The 12,889-nt window shown below is 47.5% G+C and overlaps 1 protein-coding gene across 1 annotated transcript in view; it reads left to right on the plus strand.

Moving 5' to 3' along the window:
* Nucleotides 1-327: 327 nt before the first annotated feature.
* LOC133353671 (glutamate receptor ionotropic, NMDA 2C-like) overlaps nt 328-12,889 on the plus strand; it is a 280,052-nt gene continuing 267,490 nt past the window's right edge. Inside the window, exons 1-2 of the mRNA XM_061570100.1 lie at nt 328-568; nt 3,627-4,085. Coding sequence (XP_061426084.1) covers nt 3,627-4,085 — 459 coding nt within the window. The 5' untranslated portion in view covers nt 328-568. The remainder of the gene's footprint in view (nt 569-3,626; nt 4,086-12,889) is intronic.

Raw genomic sequence — 12,889 nt, forward strand, 5'->3', positions numbered from 1 at the left:
TTCGTAAATTCTCGACGCCAGGGCATATATGTATCTTCAGTCATTAGGGGGAGGGGGCTGATGGTGGGGGGGGGGGGAACAAACTGAAGCCTGGAGAAGAAGAAGAAGCGGCGATCGCACGAGAGGGAGGCGGAGAGGGGGGCGGGAGTCAAGTTCGCCGAGCGCTGTCCGTGGTCCTGAAACTCTAATTACGTCTCGAGTTTGTCAACCCAGCGAGCGAGCGCGCGCGCGTCGTGTGGGCTCGAGATTAGAGGTGCGGGGGGGGGGGCGGCGTTCCATTCCAAGGCGGGGGAGGGGGCAACATTCGCCCCCTCTGGCTGGGGGATGACAACTGAATCGACGGCGGAGTCCGCCGCGTGGAATATAATAGGTTCATGAGAAGAGGAAGAGGGGTTGGGCCGAGAGCAAGCATGGAGCTCAAATTCCCGTACAGGAAGACGGACTCAAAACGCCTGCGCAGATAATTTAGGCCGAAATTTTGCGCATCTTTATCGGTGTCCAGAGGAGGTCTTTCCTTAGCCCATCCTCGCAGGGAAAGCACATCGTCCTGCGCTCCTCCGGCGTGTTGGTAGGTGCACTCCTCTGCAAAGCGACACAATCCGCGCGTCTCTGTTTGTTAAACCGACTGATACGCACATGTACACATTAGTGGCGTGTTTTAATATAAGGCTGCATAATAATAATGAACAAGTGTCACCAAATTGAACTCGGCTTGTCCATTCGTGAAATCGAGGTGGCGTTTGATGGATCCCATTGTTCACCAGCAGCAAATATGTCACGCGCTATCTGCAGGAACGATCAGCCGTGGTCACCATTGACGTGCGTTCGGCGCTGAGGCCGCGGCGGGCGTGCAGGCGCCGTGCAGGCGCCGTGCGAGGCCACTCGGGAAGAGTTCTCGGCGCTCTGCAGGCTGCGCGAGCCCCGCGTGTTAAGCAGTGGCCACGCGCCGCGCTCACCAACATTGCATCTTAGCCTCCGCGATGTTGGCGTTCCGTGCCTTAAATCGGCACCGCGAAGCCAGACCCATTTGAATGTGTCTCTTCATTAGCCGCGCAGCCGTCATTTGTTTGTTGTTGTTGTTGCAAAGAGGCAAAGGCGACTGTGGTCTCCCTTGGGTGCTGGGGGACATGATGCGTAACTTTGAATTCGTGCGGCTATTAATGAGTCGGAATGGCGAATCGTGCCGTTAAGCGCTGCTGTTTCTCTACCTCAAATTGACATACGAATGACGATTGCGTCATGTCCCTTTAATAGATAAGATTGAAACAACTGTAAATATAATTTAAAAAATGCATGATTTAAATGCAAAGCTAAACCGTAACGACCTAAAGAATACGAATAACTTAATACGGATTCATTTTGCGTACATACAAAAACAACCCAATATGAGATTTTATTTACAGCATCTTACATTCCCGTGTATTAAAACCATGCGTTAGCCTCGGGCTATTTATAATTTGTATTTAACCCATAACACACGTTACTTGCTGTCAAACTTGTTTGCCAAATAAGTAATGCACAGTGGCCTGTATTATAACAAGATGCTATCTTCCAGCACAATGCATTTGTAACGCGTATGCAATTTTAATATAACTGCGTCCATGTAGCTGCTGCTGTTATAGCACCACCTTGGATGAAATTCAGTTTTTGCTGGAACAACAGTTGCCCAGACATTAGATCCTAGCTTTTAAACCCCAACTTCGACAGACCTCGCCTATCATCTCTCTGCGCCGATATAAAACAAAACAAAAATAGCAGCACCTCCCGATCACCTCAATTTTCCGAGTGGGACGTGAGCAACGATGAGTGGGGGGCCTTATGCGGATGTTGCGACTCGCGGCCAAAGGCACAGTGGGGAGGGGTGTGTGAGATGTGCGTGCCGAACCCCGGTGCTGGGGAAGCGTTCTTGAGGTGGGCGCTCGGGCTGACGGTCTCCCGGGGCGCGCAGTGCGGCCCGCACGCGCCCTCTGTCGGACCTTCCCCCGCTTCTCTCAATCGAAAACTCACGCCGTGCCCCCCACACCCCACTACACCCCCTCCGCCGCCACAATTGCACCGTTCACTTTAGCGTGTAACATACAGCTCGGTCATCTCTCAGTCTTCGCACACTTTTTGTATTATTTTTCTATTTAAGGCCCTCAACTGAGCTAATAATAGCTCTTTTCAGAAGCGACCTGGCTACACATGATCGCGCTATACGAAGTGGCTTATGGTCGTGTGGAAAATGTATAGCGGCAAATTTGTCTAAACGAACTCATGTTCCTAAATGTGTAAAGGGGAAAAAACCGGAGGACCCGGAGAAAAAACCACGCGACCACGGGGAGAGAGAGAGAGACAGAAGCAAACTCCAAATATACAACAAGGCGTCAGGGTCGGGATCGAACCCACGACGTCCTCCATACCAGGCGATTACTTTAGTTGACAGTGCTGTGCATCCTAATGCAGAGGTTGGTGGCTACCACGCCGCCTTGCCCAATTCCCCGTTGTGTGAAGTGGGGAATCCGGTGGGGAAGATCGGATCCTCCCTCTCCTATGCTCCGTGCGTGCTCCCTTCAGCTCGCATTGTATCGCGCCCACTCCCCGCACTCAGATGCGCATGCTAACTCCTCGTGGTAATCGGTATTTTAGGATACACGTGGGTTCCCAAGTTACGAGCGTGATAAATTATTGCGATTTAAAGGGGAAATTAAAAACGCGTTGCTTACTTTGTCTCGCTCTCTGTTTCACTACGGCATAAACTCAATTGCTATACCAACAATAACATCGAGATGCAATTATTTGGTGGCGTTATTTAGTGGGATGATTATTTTCAAGAATGTATTTTAATGAATCGATTTCCCACCCGCCTATGCGCGCATACAAACCTTGCAGGTGATGACTCATTCCCAACAGGGTTGGTTTAATATTGTAACCTTGTTTTTTACCTACAGGCAGCATGCACGCGACAATATAGCGTTTACAATCGCCCTACACAGCACAGCCGCCTGTAAATAGTATGTACATCCATCGGCCAGCGCAAAAAGACACGTAATAGAACGATTGCATTACATACTTCTCAAAGTTGAATTATGGGCGATACATCAGCGTGTCCGGCGGAGTGACCTGCGATTGCCTAGGGCCAGCGTGAGACCGAGGAAGGGAACCCACTCTCACGCCCGTGAAATGCGTGAGATCGGGAACTGCCACCGTGAGAGGTTGGGTTGTCATGCTGAATGTGCGAGGTTCGAGATGGCTCCGGTGCTTCATCACAGTATTATGATGATGTATCCGGGCAAGCAACGTCGCGGATACAAATAGCCCTGCTACTCCATTCTTATGATTGCAGCAGCAATATATATATATGTATTCTCAGGAGATGAATGCCAATGTCGAGTTCTGATAGCCAAGAAGAGAGGGCTTCGAGAGTCCGTGCAGTTCTTCCCCCCTCCTCACTCTGTTCCCCCTCCTTTTTATCCTCCTCCTTTTTTTACTCCTCCTCTTTCTACTCCTCCTCCGTTGAAGCAGTGTAGACTACTACAGTGGTTTACTCTGTGGTCCATAGTTTTGGTTGCATGGCCATAGTCGCACGAATACCGCCACAGCTTTGCTGTCCTTGGCCAACGGAGAGCTCGCTCTCTCTTTCGCAGATGGCATCGTGCTGCTTTAGCATGGGCACTCGCGACCTCGTCGGATGCCTCCTCCACCTCCTCCTCACCCTGCTGCTGCTACTGCTGCCACCGCCGGTAGCGGAGAGCGCAGCGGGGGACCCCGGCGCCAAAGGGAGCGACCACCCAGTGGTGAATGTCGCGGTGGTGTTCGGGGGTACCTCGTACCTTCTCTTCACCAAGGGCGCCGCCGACAGGAAGGAGCTGCCGAGCCTGCCCATCTCGGTCAACGTCATCACGTCGGTCATCAATGACACGAACCCCGTGAGCATCATGGTGGAGCTGTGCGACCTCATCGCCCGCAAGAAGGTGCACGGGATCCTGTTCGGAGATGACACCCACCAGGAGGCCATCGGCCAAGTCCTGGATGTCTTCTCCTCCCAAACGGCCATCCCCATACTGGGCATCTACGGAGGGTCGTCGGTGGTCATGAGTAAAAAGGTAAGAGGGCGCGACAACGACCCTCTCCTTCGTACGTATACCCCCCACACACAGAGATTCTAAGTAACATACCCACACACACAGATTCTCACTAACATACCCACACACACAGATTCTAACTAACCTACACCCCACACACATATTCTAACTAACATAACCCCACACACACACAGATTCAAACTAACATACTCACACACACAGATTCTAACTAACATATCCCCACACACACACAGATTCTAACTAACATACCCACACACACACAGATTCTAACTAACATATCCCCACACACACACAGATTCTAACTAACATACCCACACACACACAGATTCTAACTAACATACCCACACACGGCTGACCAGTGGTTCTGAACCTTTTTGTGGCTACTGTGACCCCTCCTTTGTTGAGTTTTGTTTCAATTGTCCGTTTTCTGAGGTAAATTCCTAACTCACTCGTAACTTGCAAGCGAATTAAATAAAAAAATAACCCGTAAAAACAAAGTTTTTCACTATAAATCCTTTATATGCGTGGCATCAGTTTCTTACAAAGAGCAAGACAATAAATTACAGTACGTGTTCAATGGGCCACAACCCAGCCCACATTGGTCTTTGAAACGAGCGGCTAGAGTCCTCTCGTCCACTGGCTTGAGATGGCTGCCACCTATGGGTCAGATGATTGCCTGCCACCATTAAGCAATTGGTAATTAAATATAAAAAAAAATTCCAAAAATGTTGAAAATTTTGGAAAAAAAATTTCAGGAAAATAAATTGTCACGCATAACGAGTCTGTGTGCAAAATGTCAGCTCGATTGGATCACGGGAAGTGGGTTAAAAAACGACCGAAAGATTTTCACGGTCGTAAGCGCGCAAGCAAGCAAGCAAGTGAACTTAATATAAAGGATTTAAAAAGTCAACGTTCGCTCTGCAAGCGTGACGTAAGTTGTTCCCGCACGCTGGTTACTCTTGGAAACCAGCATTGTTTACGATCTTATATCGTTCAAGGTTAACCGTATGGATTTGACATTTTTATCGTAGGTATTTTACATTGGCGGATTCGCACACGTTGAATTATTCACCGGTGACTCTCTCGCGTGCAATATAACTTCACACATTTACAAATCGCCTCACATAATCCCCCACCACCTGGGACATTGCCAGGCCAGGTGCACTTGGAGGCCACGTGAAAGTGTCGAAGGCTCGCTGATCGCAGGAGAGTCACAGGGACAGACCCAGGGGGTCTGCGTTAGCCCCAGGGGGTCCGCGTTACCCCCACCCCCCAGGTTGAGAACCACTGATGTAGACACACGCTCGTGATGATGCAAATAACAACAACAATGGGGGGGGGGGGGGTTCCTTTATCTCGCAAAATGCGATAAGAGCGGTGACGGATTCGTGGCGGACCGCCTCGCGCACCCGGCGTGGATAGGAGGAGACAAGATGATGAATACCCCCAGAGAGGGAGGAAGAGTGCGTCCGAACGAGGGCAGGGCGACTACTGACAGCCGTAACCTGTGTGGGAGAGCGTGGGAGTGCGAGCTACTGCGCGCAGTGGTAGGTGGTGTTTGTGGTGTTTGTGGCGTTTGCTCTCCTGAGTTGTTTTCTACAATCGAGCGGGCGGGGGGCAATGCTGTCCAATTGCACGAGCAACAATGTAACTACGAAGGCGACACGCCTCATTCGCACACCTGTAACATTCACATCTGTGAAACTGTGTTTTCTAAGTGCTTTACAGCTCATCGGATTCCTCCAGCAAAAATCGATATTCTGATTCTGATAAAGGATAAATATATAAATAGTCTTTTGCCCGTCCAAGGACGGGTGTATTGCAGTAAATCTGAAACTTGCAAGCGAAAATCAGACCGCGACGTGATATTCATTGCATCAATTCGTGTTCAATTTGTTAGGGCGCGGTGACACAGAACTATTTAATTTTAAGTTTATAATCCCTTGTTCATCATGACGTCCTTTTTACTTCTATGTCTCATTAGCGTTACGGAGATCGCTGGTCGCCGTGTAGTGATGCCACGAGCATTGCACACAGACATTCTTGGCTCATTATAGTAGGTAATGAGTAATAATAATGGGGGGGGGGGGGGTGTCCATGTGGAGGACGTCACCTGCTCATGATTATTAATAAGGGGGGCTGTTCGATCTGGAGGGACGTCACTTGCGCATGATTATTAGTGAGGGGGGGGGGAGTACTCTATATTGAGTGACGTCACCCGCTCATGATTATTAATGAGGAGGGGTGGGGGGTTTCCATTTTGAGGACGTCAGCTGCTCATAAATATTAATGAGGGGGGCTGTTCGATCTGGAGCAACGTCACGAGCGTTAAGGACAGACATTCCTGGGTGAATAAAGTAGGTATTTAGACATCCCATCAATCAGACAGCCTGCTGGTAGTACACTTTTTCAGCAGCAGCGGTTTAACGCAAGCAATGCTCTGGGACTGGTTTATCTTGAGTTAAGTTATACATTACAATTCTGAACAGGTTGTGAAGCCAAGATAGACAGCGAGGAGAGTGTGCGTGTGTGAGATGGAGATTGTAAGAGGAATTCGTGTAGAATGTGGACTAGTGTGAGAAAGGAGGGATACCAATAGGATTGCCATGGCTGACTGACATAACCAGCACGTTAAATATCAAATAGCTCATTCATACAAGTCCAGTTGTAAAAAAACATGTCTCTCCATAAAATCACAGTCGTATCAATATAGCGAGTTAATAACGCCGGTGGCACTTGGCTCTCGTTCTGACAGCTACCGTTGTGATTTAGTTGTCGACACTCTTAACTATATGGCGCTGCATGGACCATAGCAGGTTTATAGGCTCTGATGGTCAATTCAGCTTTTACACTACTCACACGCATCTGATGTAAACATGAATGGCGAATTACGACTGAGTGTGAAGAATTTCGCCGCACCCATTCCAACCTCCCATATGGAACATCTAACTCTTTGAAGAAGAAGAAAAAATAAATTTTATAGATCATAATTGAATTTGACGTTTCCTTCTCAAACACAATTCATTTGTGTGTTGGCACGTGACGACCTGCCTACTTCTAGATGTGGCACATTAGGAATGGACCACTGAATCTTGATTTGAAGCTCGTGACTGCAGGAATCCATACTCTTTGGTTCTTTCGGTAAAGTCACGTAGGTAGAAACATAATAGGTCACGACGTTTCGATCGCAACACAAGCAATCGTCATCAGGTGGGACAACCACAGCAAGAAAAAACTGCCGAAGTAGGCGCTAACGTCATCAGTTTTTTTCTTGCTGTGGCTGCCTACTTCAGCAGTTTTTTATTGTTGTGGTTGTCCCACCTGATGACGATTGCTTGTGTTGCGATCGAAACATCGTCATCTATTATGTTTCTACCTACGTGACTTTGCCGAAAGAACCAAAGAGAATGGACCACTATTTTAATTATTTCCTTGTGCAGCAAGGGAGTGGAGTGTGGATCTGTGAAAGTCCTGATGTGCTGTGTGCATGTGTGTACAGCAGCATGTGATAACTGAGTTGGGCCTGTAGGTGTCTGGCAGTGTTATTGAATAACCGCACTTGTACACCAGTCACATGGTTAATGGCGACTCGTTCAAGAATTGCTGTGTGTGACACACGTGCTGTTGCATCTTACAGATTAACCACAATAAACGTGTTTGCCCTCGATTTGGAGCACCTGCCCACGTCCTTCATTTCGAGTGTGCAACATAAAGCAACACAGCACGATGTTTGCACCGCAGTCCCACTCAAACTAGAGGCTCTATCTCATAACGTCTCTTACAACAACAAAAACAACAAAAGCAGACAGAGGGTGATCGTGCAGAACTCCACCTCAGTCACGCACACAAACGATTGAATCGGACCCTTCGCACCACACGAAAGACAAAGAGCCCCCATGTAGTCTTAACAGATTGTTGGGGCAAGTTCTGTTAGCGAACAGCTATGAAGGTACACGAGGGGGTGGGTGCCCAGCACCACGCCTGGCCGCCTAGTGGCGATGTTAACACACCACACCAGGTATTCATTTCAGGCTGAGTCGAGCTAGGGGAGGGCCAGGACCGGTTCACAATCGTCACTGATGTTGGCCGTAAGCTGGAATCAAACTCGGATCGCCGGGTTCGTAGCGCAGAGCGCTAACCGTTACACTACCGCTCCCCACACACGCGTGTGCTGTTACGATTATCACGGTTTTAAAATCGCAGCACCAGCCAGAACGCGTCACTCGTTCACACGTTGTTCACATAACTTGACAGCGGACACGACGCAGTCAGTCGCTACAACACAAACGTGAACTCTGCATTTTTTTTAAACGATAGCTTGTGTAACCAAACGCAATTTCCTCATGAGAGATTCAGTAAAAAAAAAAAGTTCGTATCAGATTTATAAGTGTTCGCTGTTAGCTGTTAGGATGTTCTCCAAATGCAAGTACTATAACCCTATAAACACGTGCCTCGTCACAGAATATTTACTTATTGTCATCTCTCGAGGTTCTCTCTCAAGGTTCTATTCAATACCACAATCCATCGAGCTGTTCTACCCGAATAGATCTCATCACACGCCACAGTGGCGAGATGTTAACTACCTCGCCTGGTATGCTGGTGGTGAAACATACGCACAGATATACTTTGTTTAACACGTAGGCTTTCGTGACCAAATATATAAATCTGTCGTTAAAACCCACAACCACCCGACACAGCCAACTAGTAAGGGTTGTCACGTAAACAAAACATGCCAATTCGTCACTATTACAGCACACCAGTGTGTTGGAGACCCAAGCCACAACATTTACAAAGTGAGTACGACGTTTCGCCAGTAATTACAACTAGCTTCATCAGGCGACAGCCAGATTTGTGGAGAAGTCTTCCTGTTTCGTTCCTTATATAGAGGCGTAGATATGTTGACCACCCTGCTGCCCTCTTGCACAATGTGGGGGGTGGGGGAGATTACTGAGGCAACGGACATTATACATGTGCATTATGCGAGCCCTTTAAACTTGTCCCTCCTGTCTATTGTGTTTATTAAAATAGCCCTACCATCGGTAATCCCTATTGAAGTACACTGCCCTTTGTAGAAATTCATTTAAATAATGTATTATTTGATGATTCGCTTCCATGCAGCACTAAGACGGTAGCTATCCGAACGGTTAAAGTTATTTTGATTTCTTTCAATTTCGATCGATTATCTAATTAGTCTTGGTCAGTAGTAGCTAGTTTTTCACGAAACTTCAACATTATCAAAATCAGTTGAGTGCCCTTGTTGGCACGCGTGTTCTACTACTGCCCCGCACAGGAATCTGCTTTTATCAAGACGCTCATTCATCGAGCTAAGAAAGTGTCAGCTCTAACCCAAAACCTCTATTATGGAAGATATACTTTGATAATTATGTATGCATTCTCCTTAAAACCTATTGGCCTACACCAGAGGCATCCTCCTTTATGGCCTTGTCTCGCCAGTGTTGTGTAGCAAAGCAAGCCAAAAAGCGAACAGCACAAAGGCGATGCAAACGCCACAGCATTAACAGCTCGGGTTAAGCAGGTTCTATCTACATACCTGTCAATCCTTTATCAGTGCCTACCTTATTACATACCAATGCAGACCTCATTGGTCACCCCGTGCCCTTATAAATCTCAACGTTCATGCTACGAAGTCTAATCACAAGTGAGAAACACAAACAAATAGACAAATTATGGTGGGTTTTGACTATATTGAAATGGCTGTACGCCGTACGGACCTGAAAACTCAATTTCCCTGTACAAGTGTAGTGACGGTATATCTGCCACTACGGGGATAGAGCGCTGAACAGGGTGAAAGAAAGGCAGCGCTGAACAGGGTGAAGGAAAGGCGCGGAAATGATCGAGGGTCGAGTGTAATGACGGTATATCCGCCACTAGGGGGGATAGAGCGCGCAACAGAATAAAAAGGGAGCACGGAGATGATCGAGGGTCCATTGAGTGAGTAACCTTCGGTGGGTCAGGTCACGTCATCGAGTCGTGGAGCTGCAATAGCCTCGTGTATAGGGTGTAGGACGTCTACACCAATTATAGAACCAGCTCCGAAAAGATCCTGATTAAAGGAAGTGTTAATAAACGGATTGCCTCCAACCACGTAGTGTTTATCTTCATTTAAGAGCACTACACAAGTATACGGGGTAAACCGTAGAGTTAACAGCTATGTGTGGTAAATGCAGACTTGATGCCTTGCAATCGGTATCTATTTGGTGTTTGAACTATAAATCTATAAATCCGTTGAGCTATGAAGCTGTTTTTCACAGATGTCCAGTATGGCAGGTCTGAATGTTACAACAATACACGATATGAGTGTGAAGTATAGAAAAGGTAAGCAAATCACTGAGCTATATAGCTATTTTTTTAGAAGCGACCTGGCTATTACAAATGTTAACTGAACGAAGTGGCTGATCATGTGGAAATGTATAACAGCCAAAAGGACCCGGAGAAAAAGCCACGTGATCACGGGGAGATAGAAAGACGCAAACTCCAAATGTACAGCAGGCGTCAGGGTCGGGATCGAACCCGCGAAATCCTGTATACAGGGCGAGGTAGTTAACATCTCTTGCAGAGGCTGAAGGCCACTAGCGAAAATTCCTCATTCCTATGGCACATGGACTTTATTTATAGGACAACTGCGGTTGATTCCCCATGAAGTTGAACTCAATAGTGTATTGAACCCGGAGGAACGATTTGCGGAATTGATTCCCAACTGGGAATTTTGGTGTCACAGCCTTCTTCTGAATGTCAGTCAAGAGCTATTGCTGCCACAGCACCACACAGCCCATTGAATACTCTCTCAACAACAAACATCAAAACATGAACCCCATTGTGTGCGTGTATTGACTTAAACAAAGTAGGAAAATGGGATTCGTGTTCTCACCGCTAGAGTTTATGTTCCGGTCAGCCGGCCTTGTTTTAATGTATTGAGAGTGTGTGAGCGTAAACGATTTTATGAAATACGCCCTGGTGGTGGTTGGCTTGACACGGAATTTATCCACTCCAGGGCCGAAAAGGTCAGCAGTGGGGGGGTTAAGCGAGCGGGGGGAGTCAGATTCAGGACAAGAGAGCGGTGACCGAGTGGAAAGTTCCTGCAAACACTACAGCTGTGGCTTGCATGCATTCTTCAGTCGTTAGTGGGACAAATAATGGGCATTCACACCACCTCTCGTTTCCTGCAAGGCCATGTATCTGTTTTATCTGTGTCATACCGATAACAGGCGCTTACATGGTTCGAGTGTGGCAGCAGAGGTCATAACATTAAATAGATGTAAGTGGTTAGAGGTTTCACTTGAACTATGTATACATGTTTTATAATAATGATAATGTACAGCCCCTTCTTCAATCTTACATTCATAGGTGCGTCCCTGCGGCAACATGAGCCGATTAGTTTTGTAAGCATTTTTGAACGTGAGATATCAATCTATTGCTTCCTGGAGAATCCTTTACAATAAATACAAGGGCATCTCGCTGCCCATAAATTAAGTTTTTCATGCATTCCATTTTGGTTCCATCTATTTAAGCCATCTAACCTGCACCATCCCCCCATCCCCCCATTCACGTGTCTATATTGGAGGTACTTCAACTCCGCACCAAAAACAAAGAAATACAAAGTCGATTTTGTTTTGCAATACCGCTCACCACAACCTCAGAGATCCACCGCTTCGCCACATGGGCAGGCGGATCAACAGCACTTGGCATCGTCAATCCGGCTCCAGTCCTGTTGGGCTCCGGTCCTGGCGGTCTCCTCACCAATCCACCCTCGCTGTCCAGTCACCCGGCTCAGCCCAGGAGATAGACTCGAATCCCTTTATCCCACCCATGTCCACCCTGTGATGTCAAGCAGTATCTCTCTCTCCCTCTCCTAATCTGTCAATTTCCTTCGAGCCACCACCACGTTACGAGTCCTTCAGACCGGCATCGCAACTCGCAGCGACGCCAACACTCCGACGAACGGTGGGAGGTTGCTCGGTCCTACAGGATAGCAGTGAAATAATCGGACAATTTATCTCGCACAGAGACTCAACATTCTGGTGAATATGTGATGCCGCGCTCGGCCAAATATGAGAGGCATGGCGTGAATGGAAACTGACAATACTCCGTCGTGTTTCAGACGCAGCTATTTTGTTGAGAACCCCCCGAAAGATATAATGGAATGATGCAATGTGCACCCCTTTGTCAATCAACTGCTGCATATACTGTACTAGATAAAAACTATTTTTTTACCAGGTAAGGCCCACTGAACTGAATAGCTATTTTTCAGAAGCGACTTGGCGATCACAAATAAAGTGGCTTATCACGTGAAAATGTATGGCAGCTAAATACTCTGAACCCATGTTGTTGATTCTAAATGTGGAGGGAAAACTGGAGGACCCAGAGAAAAATCCACGCGACCATGGAGAGAGAGACATGCAAACTCCAAATATACAGCAGGTATCAGGGTCGGGATCGAACTCACGACCTCCTCCATACCAGTCGAGGTAGTTAATATCTCGGTTGAAGGGGGGCATACAATGTTGCTCATGGGGGGTTAATTGATCATACTTCACCACGTTGGTCAGTGCATTTTTGTGAAATTGGGTAGGAGGAAGGCCAATTTAGACATCACGTGACCGTTGGGTAACCATGGCCAAGGCAATCACACTCGGCCTCCATTCCTACAGAAACGACGGCGCAACCTGACAGATGTGGTTTGTTGATTAACTGCGAATAACCCAACCGATAATAGAGATCCATTGTGCATTGTAATTTACATGAACACAATAACGCCCCCCCCCCCCCCCTCTGGTCTTCGCACC

Source organism: Lethenteron reissneri, chromosome 44, assembly GCF_015708825.2.
Source record: "Lethenteron reissneri isolate LAM-NWPU_2019-01 chromosome 44, ASM1570882v1, whole genome shotgun sequence".
Lineage (NCBI taxonomy): Eukaryota > Metazoa > Chordata > Hyperoartia > Petromyzontiformes > Petromyzontidae > Lethenteron > Lethenteron reissneri.